Genomic DNA, 13,274 nt, shown 5'->3' on the forward strand with positions numbered 1-13,274 from the left:
CATTGTGCTGATCGTGCTAGGCTACAGCCTGTGCCTGTACTTGTATTTGGTGGGGCTTTGCTGCAAAACTAGCCAAGAATCTGGTCTTGTATCTGTTGTATGTGGGGTGCAAGAACTAACTATAGGTTTATAGCATTGAATGAAACCATTCGAGCCCCACTGAGCAGACGCCTTTAATGGGAGCTCTTGGCGCGCATGACTGGGTTTGAGCCCTCCGGAGCCAAGAGCTTGCGGCAGTGCCAGTGTAAGGTAGAGTGTTTCAATGTCAACTGATCGGTCTGGCTGGTTTGGTATAAAATCAGATGGCTCTGAAATGGGTAGTGATGCTTAATTAATGGTGACGTTTAGAGGCTTCTTTAGTGAAAATGTTGATGACAGCCTCCTACAGATCTAACTCCCTGGTGTCAGTGGACTTCCTCCAGAGACAGGTAGGCCCAAGAGCAGAAAGTTCAGCCCTGTTGTCATCAGAGCAGCCGGCACAGCTGGGTCTTGGGAGCACCCAACATTAACTGGGCGGAGCTGAAACCCTCCAATTCCTGCGGGAGCGTAGGGAAGCTTGTGTTGTCGTCGTTGTCGTCGTCTTAGAAGGAACTACCGAAGGGGGGAATATGCAACCCTCTCCCCAGAGCCAGCACAGAAAATGCAAACCAGTGACTGTACGTAACCCCGTGTAACCTACTGCGACGAGCCAAAGTGTGTCAGTGCGCTGCTTGGGCAGCTTGTCTGAGGGTGCATCAGCATTGTCATTGTTTTAACTCATGCAAGTTTTATACCCATGTGTTCATAGGTGGCTAGCAGTAGGCAGCTCCGTCTCCTTGCTTTCTCCCAAAAAGCAGCCTCGACCTCACTGTACTGTGAACTACACAGGTGTTTGACGTGTTTTATTTCTGCTCTAAAAGAATGCTTCTCTTTGTTCCAGGTATCTCACCCACGTGCGAGCTGCCTCTCTGCAGGACATTGCTGGGGGCTACACTTCTTCTCTCGCTTGTCACCGAGCCTTGCAGGATGCTTTCAGCGGCCTTTTCTGGTACCCCAGTTAGCCAGTGTGCATCAGCCTGGGATCAAGGGACAGCGAATAGAGCGAGCAGCAAGTCAAGCCAGCCTAAGGTTGGGTAAAATTGCTGCCATCTGCACAACGGCTAATCTGCAGTCACTTTTCTGTGTAAAACCAGCTGTGTTTAAGTGTTAAAGGAAAAAAAAAAAAAAAACCAAAAACCCAAAACCAAACCCGTCTGCACGAGAGCTTTGTAAAATGGTAGATACATTTTTGTGGAGGGGGAAACTCGTTAGTCATGTGGCACTTTGCTGAGGGAGGCTGAAGCAATAAGCCACATCTAATGGAAGATGTGAATAACTCAGCTGTGTATGTTTGAGGTTTAAAGAAATACACTTGTAAATTTTTTTAAATAAAGCCAGACTTTTTTATTAAAGTTTGTGGTTTTACTCTTATTGCAGGGTTTTATTTGCACAAGCATTTAAATGCCATTTTGATTATAACATTTAGTGTCAATATTCAAGCCTACATTTTCTTCCCATAAAACTAGTTTCCCCAGTTCAGACAAGTGGGTTTTTCCTCCTGCCAGCTGGATGCGATGAGAAACCCTGGAACTGTGCTGACACAACTCTTATGCAGGATCCTTCCTGATGTCACTTGGTTCTTGCCTTTGTCTGGAAAACAAATCTTTAGCTGCAAGTCTTTCAAGCGAGTTCCTCTAGAAGCAATCTAAGAAGCCCTATACAACGCTAAGTCATGAAAGTAGTCAAAATTAGTTTTGTGGTTTTTTCCTGGTTAGCTCCATTCGCAACTTTCCTGTCATGTGTTCAGGAGCTTCTTTTGGCAGAAACATCCCTTTGTCTGGCTTTTGGGGTGACCCTTGCCACCCGATCGGCTGCTTTTACGTATTCCTTCCCCTCTCCTTGTAGTGGCACATAGACTAATTGCAGCAGAGCTGGGCTTCCTGTGACAGGACTGGTCCTGGCCACAAGAGTGTGTGAACGGCAGGAGCCTGGAAACCGCTTGGGACAGCACACGCCTCTAGAGTAAAGCCTGGACCGCGTTTTACGGGTCATCTGCTAGTAGTCACTGAATACTGCTCTGAGGAGCGTACTAAATTAATGTATTTTTTCTATGTTGCAATAAAGACAAGAATAAGCTCTATTCCAGACTCGGTGCTTCCTTTATTAAGGGAAGTGGAGGGAGGCGCCAAAACTTCCATTGCCCTTTCTCTGAAATCCTGTTGTTTGCGCCCAGAATGGCTGCTGGCAGGTAATGCCACACGAGGCACAGGTATAGGTAAGGTCACAGCCTGCGGAGTGCGCTCGGCTCCCTGCTGGGCAGGAGGCCTGGCCTGAGGCAGAAGGCCTGTGGCTGGGTGCTGTAGGACTCGGCAGTGCAGTGCACGTGCGAGGCCACTCGTACACTTGCGCTCGTGTTGCAGAATAGCCCTGCGATGAGCACTGCTTTCCACCCGTGGCCCTTCCTCCTTTCCTCTCAGCTGCAGGGCCTGAAAGCTGACATGCCCTTTAGTTATCCACCACTAGAAGCTGTGGGAGTTCGTTCCCTCCCTCACAGATGCCCAACACCCTCCAGCTGCTGGGTAGGAGGGAGCGGTGCTTCTTCTGGGATTCAGCTCGGGACCCTGGGAGGGAGCAGCAGCAACCGGGGGGGTTGCTCACCCCAGCTGGTAAGGACACACCTCACTGGTGATCTGCATTATATTCAGTTTGTAAAGCCCCGGTCAGTGCCCTAACGAATGCAGAACTGCCTATGCATATTAATATCTGTCATTTAAATACACTCATGCCACTTGCATGTACATTGGCTGTTGTTTGCTATTTCGTGTGGAAGGGTCATATGCAAAAGTGGCAACTGCACAGAAATATGGAACCCCTGGTTACGAGTACAGCTCTATGTAATCCACTGACTTGCATCTAAACTAAAGTTATGCTGCTAAAATAATGACATTTAATCCCTAAGCAAACAAAATTTTTAAGAACTAAAACCCTTCCCTGCTCTGGGATAGTCATGTGCTGAAAATCAGTTACATAATTGACTTGCTTAACACAGAAACGGTGATCAAAGCCAGATTTCTGTTAGTGCAGTAGTGCCAAGAAGCCCTAAATTTGGAGTGTGAGGCAGTACACAAAGTGACCCGCAGTCTCTGGCAGTACAGACTGGCGTGTTAGCAGAGATCATAGGGTGACTGCATCATTCCAGAATGGTCAAGGGCCTTATTGCTACAGCAGTGTTTATGGAGGGCTCTGAAGAACAAGAGCAGCTTTCAAATGTTTATGGGAAACCCACGGGGCAGTGGTAGGAAAGCACACAGTGGCATTAGAAAATGTAACAGAGCGGAGACGGCATGGCAGGCTGGAGGCAGGGGCCTGGCACTCGCTCTCAGAGGAGCAGTGACTGCTAGGGAGAGCTTACGATGTGCCAGTCAGTGACAGCAAGGACAAACAGGTTAAAGCTGTTGTGTTAGCATTTTAAAGGGCAGTGGAGGAACACTCAAGCTGGAGTGGCAGGCCAGGGAAGTAATCTGTACAGCAGCTTCCCAGATAGTACAAGCGAGTCATGATGATTTTTGTTCCTCTGGTTTGATAAACACAATCCAGTGGTAACCAAGCTGTGAAGTCTCGCTCAGGAGCACTGGATGGGTAGCCAAGGGAAAGGCCATAACATTGAGCCACTGAGCAAAACAAATCTGCCTAAGCGGTTGTTTGAGGGAGAACCAAAACATTGGGTTACAGGCCCCAGTGATGGAGCCATAGCAGCAGAACCAGGGAGGGTGACGGACACCTGGTAACCGAGGCGTGAGCTCGGAGCCTGGACTGAAGGAAAATACCTGAAACGAAGGCGATCCAAATTCTCTGTCCAAATCAACTGTTTGTGGTCAACATTCACCAACAATAGCTTGGATGGGTAAGAAAAGGAAATCAAAGGCAGAGACCTTTTGAATCCCTGCAGGATACAGGCAGCCAGGCAGAGACATCATCCAGAGACTGCAGCAGAGGAGCAGTCGGAGAGGCAGGGGGAGAGCTGGGAGGGGGCAGAGGCGGGCAAGCTGCAGGAGGTCGCAGTTCCAGGATGAGAGGACGGTTCAGCCAGGTACTGGTATTCAGTCTAGTGCTTCAACACAAGCATGTACTTTATCTGCAAATGCGCAAGCGGCATTAAAGTTTTTCCTGCTTTAACAGCGGGCAAACACTAAGGAGTCAATTAATCCCCCACTAAATCTCAGTGTTAAAAAGCAGCTATTACTCAAAAGCCTAGGAACGAGTATATATGGCTATTTGGGACTTTTTGTATCTTGGGTTAAGTTTTTGAAAGGTTATCTTATCTTGCTTACACCAGAGCTGTGTGTGCATCTGCTAACGGTAATCCAACGTTCTTAAAACACCAAAACCATTGCCAAAGAGAATCCAATGCAAGGGTTATACAAGTCATCTTGCTACGTCCGATAAAATACAAAAATCTGTTTTCACCACAAACCACACGTTATCAAGGTAACACAGCAGAAAACTACTCCAGTCTGCGTCACTGAATTATCGCAGGGCATGAAACAACAGAGCGCAGTAAAGTACCAAAACACATTTATTACAAAAAAAGCAAAGTGTTATTTTTTTGCAGTAACAATTTAAATCTGCTTATTGATCCCACAATTAAAAAAAAAGGTAAATGCAGGAAGGAAGGCTCACAAAGGAAAGCTGCAGCGAGCCTTATGCATCTCGGCACCCGAGATGGGTAACACGAGTATGCTTCCAGTAATTCAAGGGGTAAACCAGTGGTAACCTAAGTATACCTTACGCAAACTACTAATTTAGTTACCATAACTCTGGTCTTCAACTCAGTAACTTTTCTTCAGAAAAATCTTTGCTGGTACACAGGCGTTTAGAGGCTGGTTTTGCTGGAAGAAGGTTAGAAAAAGTAAGTTATTTCATGTACAGTAAACAGACTGAACTGAACCAAAAGCCATGTTAACACTTGAGGGATTTAACAGGAGGAGGTGAGAGTTAAAATCAGGATTAACAGTCACAAATGAAAACTTAGAGCAATAATGGGGGGTCTTTACTAAATGCCAAAAAGTACTTTCAAAAAGCCTGTATTGAGCTACATTTTGACCTACATCTTGGTGCTACCCAACAACAGCGTAAAAATAAATTTCATGGCACTGAAGCTTTATCAAAACTTCCTTTCCTCCAGTTCATGTAACTGCAGACTGAAAGCCTCTCCCCTCTCCACCCCTGTCATGTAGTGCAAAGCCCAAGATCACTGAAACCAACTAGCTTCTACAAGTACTTCAAGAAACAAATGACCGATTACTAAAAAAAGTAAAAATCAAATTCAACATTAAAGATCTCTAAGGATATCTACTCAATCAAATTGTACAGAACCAGATTCTGCCAATGTCGTGACTCCAGACCTAAAGGGAGGTCAGAACTGGGACCAGTCACTTGGAAGTACGCCGTCCTAGCCTGGGTGAAAAGCAAGCTCTGGTTCTGAAGTATTTGGCTAACAGAAATGTGTGCTCGACATTAAGAGACCCCGTCCTCCCCCAGTGTGCAACCAAAGGCATAAAGGTCTGGTTTATGGCCTGTGGGATGATCCTATCCAGTCCACCATTTCTTCTGTGGAGGCTCATGCTGGGATCAGAGGCGCGGACTGCTGTTAGCGAGAGCGCACGAGGCCCTGCAGCTGCTGCACACATGCGGGCGCTCGGTCCTGCCAGCTGCCTCCACGCTCACAACCAAACACGCCATCGCTGTCAGACGGCTGAAGCGGCCCAGAGGGCTGACACGGTGGGACCAGCCTAAGACAGCAAAAGGTGTAGCCTGAATTCCAAGTGCCACACAGGAGGCTTGTTCCTTACCTTCATCAGGGCAGGGCCTCTTGTACAGCACATCCGCTGGAATCTGGAAACTGATGCACAGCATCTCCTTGTTGGGTGAAACATTTCTAACTAGGTAAGTAGAACAACGTCCATCTAAGGAGGTTCCCAATGAAGCCTCAGCTCGTTCTTGAATATCTTTGGCTGGGTCATCATGTTTGGAGAAACCGTAGCAGTGCACCGTGGGAAGGCCAGCAGTGCTGCATGGCTCTCCGACTAAGAGATGCCTAAAAACATCTAGGAATTCAGTAGCCAAAGCTGGCAAATTCATGACTATATGAAATGAGGTTTTCTGGTCTTCTTTCAGAAGTGAGAGCTCTTTACTTAGTTCTTCCCTCACTGGCCCCAGGAGGAAGTCCCTGCCATCCATATTGAACGCTTTTATTTTGTTGTCTACTTTGTTTAGTTTGCAGTTATGCAGGAGCCAGTTGTAGGATTCAGGATTGAGATCGTTTGCAAATACGTGGCACTTTTTCTTTGCTGCTGGAATAGCAAAAGGTCCAATCCCAGCAAAGACATCGAAAAGGACATCACCGGGCTTTAAAAGCTCAACGATACGGCCGTGTTCTGTGGAAAGACGTGGGTTCCAGTAGACTTTAGAAAAGTCCAATTCATATGAAATATTATTTTCTTTGACCTGAAAGTCCAAAACATTTGCTTAAGCCTCTGTGTTCAAATTCCAGGCATGTTTAAGCATTACCAGTAATTAAGACAGCTAAAAAACAAGGTGCTTTATCAAAAGGTAATGTGTACATTGACATTTGTCCCATTAGTAGTACACATGAATCTTGTATAAACAGATCTACTCATCAGAAAGAGTCATAAGGAATGTTCCAACTGTCAATCCAGATGGCTGGCTTATGCATGTCTCAATCACCAGGTGGAAATAAAGCAGCGACTTAAAATGACCATAAAAAAAAAAATCTGAGGCTTTTCAAGAGCTTTGTGGCTAGCTGACAACTCCCTTATTGAAAGCAGACCTTGGGAAGACGCCTCAAGCCCTCCTTAGCAGAGTCCACACAGTAAATAAGCGTCTGAGAATGATACAGCACAAGAATGGCACGAGTCAGCCAAATTCAAAGCCACTGGGAGCCAATTCCACACTTGGAAAAAAATCTGTATTTTATCTCTCAAGGTGACAGAGTCTAGAAACTGATCCAAACCCAAAACTTTGGGATGACCACTATCTTAAGAACAGACCTAAAAAGAAACGGTATTTATTCAGATGGGAGTGGGATGCAAGGTAATCCTCACTTTGCACCACCACACTTGAATTGCGTGACTCCGAAGTAGAGCAACTTCTGATCCAAATCTCTGCATCATTTACTTTGCCAGCAAGAAACATACAGAAGTGTATCCACACTCCTCGGTGTACAGCTCAGCGGTGCGTTAGATGTATGCTTAATGAGCTAAACCATCTGTATAATATTTGATTGTCACTTCTGCCTTGACAATTCAAATGCCTTCTCTGTGCACGTACAGGATGTTCTACCAAGCTATTCAATGTTTTTATTTGGTAATCTGATGTTTTCTCTTCTAAGAGTACAAAACTGCTAACAGTTAGGAAAAATATTTTTGGTCAAGCCAGTGGCCAAGTTTCCAGCTAAAGACAAGAAACTCTACATGAAGAATACTTGGCAGTTACATAGTGCTTTACACCTGAAAAATGTCAAAACAGAGGGGAGATGAGGTTTGTCTTGCTGCCGACAGAAAAGGAAAAAGGCATAGGCAAAATTGCAAAGCCAGTGAGATTTAAAAACACAGGCTTACGTTCTATACCAGCCACTGTACAGGGCTTGGTGGAGTTAAGAAACAGCATTTTCTTACATCAAATCCACTGAATATTTTGGTTTTAGAGTGAGAAACACCCCCCACTACAAGTCTGTAGTTAGTACCTTTGTAAGAAACTTTTACTGCAGCTGCCCTTACATATCATTAAAATCTAGGCTGTGAACTTGAAAGACTAGGTATCTTCATCATCCCTGTGGTTGTGCGTTTGCCCTCGGCAGACCAGGAGAAACGCATGTGAAGTAACTGCCAACTCTTACACTCTAAAACAGGTGTCAGGAAGGCAAAGAATGGTCTTCATAGCATCTCTTCATCACATCTTTTGAGTAGATGCCTTCGAGTTTTAGCATATTAAATTTAAAATAACAGGGGAAAAAAAAACTGTACCTTGGTTACCAGGTTGCTCTCTCCTGCCAGCACTTCCATTTGAAAATTTCTGTATGTGCTGTCGATAATATTGGTTTTATTCACTACACAGGTGATTCCTGGATTCTTGTCAATTATAACCTGGCCTGGAAGAGAGGGCAAAAGATACTCCTGTTAAGGGACTACAGCCTCTTAATGTTCTACAAGAGACACAAATGCTGCTGTTTACAGATAAATTAACAAAAGTAAGCATGTATTAGAACAACCCTAATGATTCAGGGTTGCGGATGTGATATCTTTCTAAGGCACATACTTTACCCTGACCAAGTGAAGTGAGACCACAATTACTGTAAAGAGGACAGAACTGTGCCTTCTGGGCACAGCGACAGCATCAGCACAGGGCTATTTAAAGTCAAAATATAAAACAATGAAAAGCACTCAGAAGTTTTCTTTGTACAAGTAATAATTTGTCAGTAAAATAATTGTTAAAATACCTTTTTAACAATATACAAAATATACGAATTACATTTTTGAGAAGAGATGTTTAACCTACCAATCAAATGTCTGTATGGTAGCTGATGATCTCTAAGATTCAAATGAGCGATGTGACCAACACGGCTAAATCCAGAGGTTACTTCCTGACCTTCAGGAAGGACTGCTCGTAGTATCTCCTCCGACTTGAAATTCTCATAAGTCAGCTCCAGGTCATACTTGGACACCTCAGGATGAACGTTAAGCTGTTTTAATACCTCTTGCTCCGATTGTCCCAATGAGAATTCTGGTATTTTATGAGGATCCAGAATAACAAGTCTACTGTCCTCATCTTCTGGATCCTCAACTACTCGCTTTAGACCAGGACGCTGTAGTACCGTATGTTTTAGGGACTTTAGCAAAGTATTTATAATTTCTTTCTTGACTTTAAGAACTGGAACAACAACAGTCCTTTTAAAAGCTTCTCTGTTGAGTAGGGTCATCCCACGCACTTTAGGATGTGGCGAATACAGTTCTAGATTAGCTTTATCCTCCACAGTTTCAGGCATTGTAAAAAAACTATTTTTCTTTACTACTACAAAGAGCCCAGGTATTCTGCCAGAATATTGCATTGATAGCATCCAAACTGCTGGAAATGATGTATTTGATGCAGCTGTCCTAAAATGATTAGTTTTCAGTAGTCTGGCAGAGCATCCAAATCTCCATAAAGTCCTAGAAGAGAAATTATTCATTTTATAGACGTTATGTAACCATTCCATTAAAAAGGCTGAAAATCACATGGATTTGCTGTTCTCTTAAACTGGAATTTCCATCTGTACCAAACAATCCACAATAGTTCAGTAAAGCTCTTTATTATGAATGATATACTACAAATGTCTGTCCTTTTGCAAGTGTATTTTTAGACTTAAACATTAACTAACTTTAAGCAGTGAGATAATTCCCCCCTGCCAAAATACAATGACCTCTCTTTGTTCTAATAAACGTGGTATTAATCCCAGTAAGCCAAATGGAAAAATTTTTACTGTCTTGATCCTACTGTTGAATCCCTTCTGTCTCTGATAAAATCCACTACCAAGCCATGGTTGCTAGAAAACAATTATTAGCAATAGTGGTCATAATCACTCTTCAACAGTTTCTGCCTCCTATACCCCAGTGGTAAGGGGACTCCATAGCGTCTTTGCTCCATGAGTTGCATGCCAGAAAGACCATGATTTAAATGCAGAATTCCCCTAAAGGCACAGGGAAGCATTAGTAATGTCTGTTCAAGCGACTGAACCCCTCTCCACAGTTCATTCATAGGATGGGGACTTGAAAAGTAGCTTTAGGCTTCTCTAAATGGTTTCCTCCCCTAGGGACAGTCCAAAAGGCCACAACTTTTCTGACTTTGCATCGGCTGCTCCTAGGCAGGAACCCATGATTTAGGTAGTGTGTGAGGCTGACATTTCCTCTGACTTCTTGGGAAGTTTGTTTTAAGATTAGGGGTTGATAGGTGAGATGCAAACTTGCTCTGAAAGGAAACCGGTTCTCTCGCCTGCCTCAGACATCTGCACATACAGGCCGCTGCCCTCCTTCATTGCAACAAGCCACACGGTCTCTTCTTCAAAAAAGGAGCTGTGCCCCAGCCCTAGCAAAGCTGGCCCCACTCCCAGCCTCCCTCCCGCCCAGATCCCAGCTCCTTGCTGGGACTCCACACATCTCCCAGCCAGCTCATTTCCCTATGCCAAGTTTTTGGCAAAGCACACCTCCTTTCCCCGTTGACTCAAAAATAAACATTACATTCTTTACGTCTGCTACAGAGAAAGACTTCATCCAGAGGCCGGAGCATCCCAGTGTGTTTCTTGGGCATTCCGCTCCTCCCCAGCTGGAAACCGCTGCCCTGGTTCGGGGCAGCTTCTCGGCGTCAGAGAAGCCCGCGAGGGAGCAGCCCCCACGCCGCAGCCGCTGGGAGTCCCCGCGGCCGACCTGTCGCAAGAGGTCTAACGTCTCCCCAGGGCTCTCCCGGGACAGGCCTGCCTTTCCCCCGAGCCAAGGTCCCGCCAAGACCCCCGCCTGCCCCGTTCCACCCTCAGAGCAACCTGAGGTAACCCGGGGGCAAAAGTGCTCCGCCCGGCCCCAGCCCCACCGGGCACCACGCACAGAGACCCCGGGCGGGTCGGGGAGGCGCCGGCCAGGCCTCGCCCTGGGAACGGGCCCTCGCCGGGGCGGGGGGTGCCGCGGGGCGGGGATCTCCCCGGGGCCACCGCCTTTTCCCGGGGAGAGCCCCCGCTGGCAGCCGCCGCCTCAGGCCCACCGCGGCCGGGGGCCGCCCGCCGCTGGCCGGAGAGGAGCGGGCCGGGCCGGGCCGGGCCGGGGGTTGCGGGGCCGGAGCCGCCGCGGGGACCCCCCGCACAGCAGGGCCGCAGCCGGGTCCGCACTGTTGCCGCGGCTACCGCTCCCCCAGCCCGCTCCCCCGCCCCCTCACCTCATGCCGAGCCCCGCCGCCCGCGCCGGTGCCCTTAGACGTCATCGCCACCGTCATGACGCCACGCCGCTGCGCCGAGGGGAAGGGCGGTGCTGTCGCAGCGGCCACGCCCCCCCGGCGGCCCCGCCTCCCCCGGGCCGCCCCCCGGCGGCACTCCCCTCAGAGGCGAGGCGGCGGGGCGCGGGCTGCTATGGCGGCGCCGCCGCCGTGGGGGGCCGGGCGGCTCCGGGCCGAGCGGGGCTGGTACCTGTCCGCCCGCGAGCAGCAAGAGGAGGAGGTGGAGGCGGACGAGGACGAGGACGGGGACGGGGAGTCCGCCCCGCTGCTGGCGCCGTCGCCGGGCAGCGTGCGTGTGAGGGGGCGCCTCGGCGGCGGTGGGGAGGGGAGCTCACTGAGGGGGCTGCGGCCGCCGGGCTGCCTGGGCCCGCTCTGTCGCGGGGCGGCGGGCGCCGGCGTGGCTTCACTTCAGTAGCTTTCCCCTGCGTGCTGTGTCTGCCAGGGCGGTCCCCGGCCCCGCGGCTTGGCGGCTCCCGGGCCGGGCGGCTGCCCCCGGCCGCGCTCGGCTCTGAGGTTCGGTTCGGGGAGCGTGGCCCGGGCGGGGCGGGACGGGACGGGGACCTCGGGCCGAAAAGCTGGGCCAGTCGGTGCGGCTCGGCAGAGACGGGACGGGGCTGTGCGGCGGCTCCCGAGAGGTGACACCTGGCGAGGGCAGCGGGAAGGGCGGGGGAGCGGGAGCGCGGGGCCTGCGGACCTGAACGCCTGGTCCCGGCGCTTCCGCGGAGCCCTTCGACCCTGGGCTGGCAGGGCCCCGGTGCTGCCGCCCGCTCTGCGCCTCGCTCCTGCTGGGAGCCCAGGGGCAGCCCGCTCCCAAGCGTAAGTCCTGCTGCGCTCCGTGTGCGCTCTGGAATCGCCCGGCTCAAAGGCTGTAGTCGTCCCGGGCTCCTTGCGGGACAGCATCCTGTTGTTTTACACGCACGAGGGTTTGCGTCGTCTTAGAGTGAGAAAGATTTAGATTAGGGAAGGAAAAGTTGACTGCCTCTCCCCCTCCCTTAAATTTCCGCCTGTGAAAGACCAAAACGCCTCTCGTGCTAACTGTACTTTGTTTTGCCCTTTTCACAGAATCCTCCAGATCGTGGCTCTTCCTTTGCTTTCTCAGTGTTTAATTTAATGAACGCAATCATGGGAAGTGGGATACTTGGCTTATCCTATGCTATGGCCAACACAGGGATCCTGGGGTTTTGGTAAGTTTTCGGTTTTTACATACGCTTGTTTTTAAACTCATCTTGTAGTTTTAAGTGGAACAAAACTGGATTACTAAGACTCCTGTGCAAAAACTGAGGAAGAAATAAATAGCTCGTGCTTTTTCAGCATTGTTGAATAAGATCTTACTTCTTTGGTTTAGCCATTCAAATCTGGCGTAACGTAAGTACTGCCCAGGCATTGCATTAAATTGCCACATGGTGGCAATTTCTTGGCCATTACTCCCTAATAGATTGATATTTGTGTTTTAAAGCTGCTATCTCCTTTAGCTCCAGAAATGGGCCTTCTGAAGTAGGACGGCTACATATCTGAAAAATGTGAATCACTTGTGCTTTTGTTTGCATTTCCGCTTGTTGTGCTATTAACCAATGGATGACAGGGTCAAAGCTGCCAGAATTGTCACTTTTACCATTTTCTGAGTACTAGATTCAGTGCATTAGAAGATACATATTTGTGTATATGTAAACACACAAACTCCTATGTTTATGTCCTCTTTATAATTCATATATCAGGCCTTTACCCTTTACGGTATGTCATATGCTTTGGTGGACAAAGTAAGCAGCAGTGGAACTTACCATGTATTGGGAAGGTCAGAGACCTTATGAACCATAGTCAGCAGATATAAGCCATAAAATGAGGAAATCTTGTCTTGTGGTACCTTACTTCTTGCAAAAGTAGCATTCCTAAAGATAGAAAGTGCATTGTACTGTAAAAGTGCTTTAATTGTGAATATTTTGTGGTTTTTAGTGTCTTGCTGCTGATTGTTGCCAGCCTTGCTTCTTACTCTGTATTTCTTCTGCTCAGTATGTGCACTCAGACTGGTAAGTGAAAAGGATTTATCTAACACTGATCCCTGAAATACTTCCTTACCTGTATCACAAAGACGTGACCCAGTATAGTTACTATAATTAACAACATGTTAACATATAGCCATGTCTGATTCACTGCTGTTGAGATATTTTAACGTTTTTAGTGATTGCTCTTTGCCATTTAAAAGTAGGATTTTGAAACCTCTTATG

The 13,274-nt window shown here is 48.0% G+C and overlaps 3 protein-coding genes across 4 annotated transcripts in view; 2 read left to right on the plus strand and 1 right to left on the minus strand.

Moving 5' to 3' along the window:
- MNAT1 (MNAT1 component of CDK activating kinase) overlaps positions 1-1,582 on the plus strand; it is a gene marked incomplete at its 5' end in the record, with an annotated part of 125,963 nt that extends 124,381 nt beyond the window's left edge. For both annotated transcript variants that reach the window (XM_082000260.1, XM_082000261.1), the window contains one exon: positions 920-1,582. In XM_082000260.1, coding sequence (XP_081856386.1) covers positions 920-1,040 — 121 coding nt within the window. In that variant the 3' untranslated portion in view covers positions 1,041-1,582. The remainder of the gene's footprint in view (positions 1-919) is intronic.
- A 3,260-nt stretch (positions 1,583-4,842) lies between these two features.
- Positions 4,843-9,650, minus strand: TRMT5 (tRNA methyltransferase 5; the record flags this gene model as incomplete). The annotated part of the gene is made up of 5 exons (XM_082000823.1): positions 4,843-4,907; positions 5,871-6,525; positions 8,064-8,188; positions 8,596-9,245; positions 9,607-9,650. The coding sequence occupies 5 exons, from the start codon at positions 9,648-9,650 to the stop codon at positions 4,843-4,845; spliced, it is 1,539 nt and encodes a 512-aa protein (XP_081856949.1).
- Positions 9,651-11,046: 1,396 nt separating this feature from the next.
- Positions 11,047-13,274, plus strand: part of SLC38A6 (solute carrier family 38 member 6) — a 39,900-nt gene continuing 37,672 nt past the window's right edge. Inside the window, exons 1-3 of the mRNA XM_082000367.1 lie at positions 11,047-11,347; positions 12,115-12,236; positions 13,003-13,076. Of these exons, the coding sequence (XP_081856493.1) occupies positions 11,051-11,347; positions 12,115-12,236; positions 13,003-13,076 (493 nt within the window). The 5' untranslated portion in view covers positions 11,047-11,050. The remainder of the gene's footprint in view (positions 11,348-12,114; positions 12,237-13,002; positions 13,077-13,274) is intronic.

The sequence above is a fragment of the Phaethon aethereus genome, assembly GCF_964289735.1.
Source record: "Phaethon aethereus genome assembly, chromosome: 5".
NCBI lineage: Eukaryota > Metazoa > Chordata > Aves > Phaethontiformes > Phaethontidae > Phaethon > Phaethon aethereus.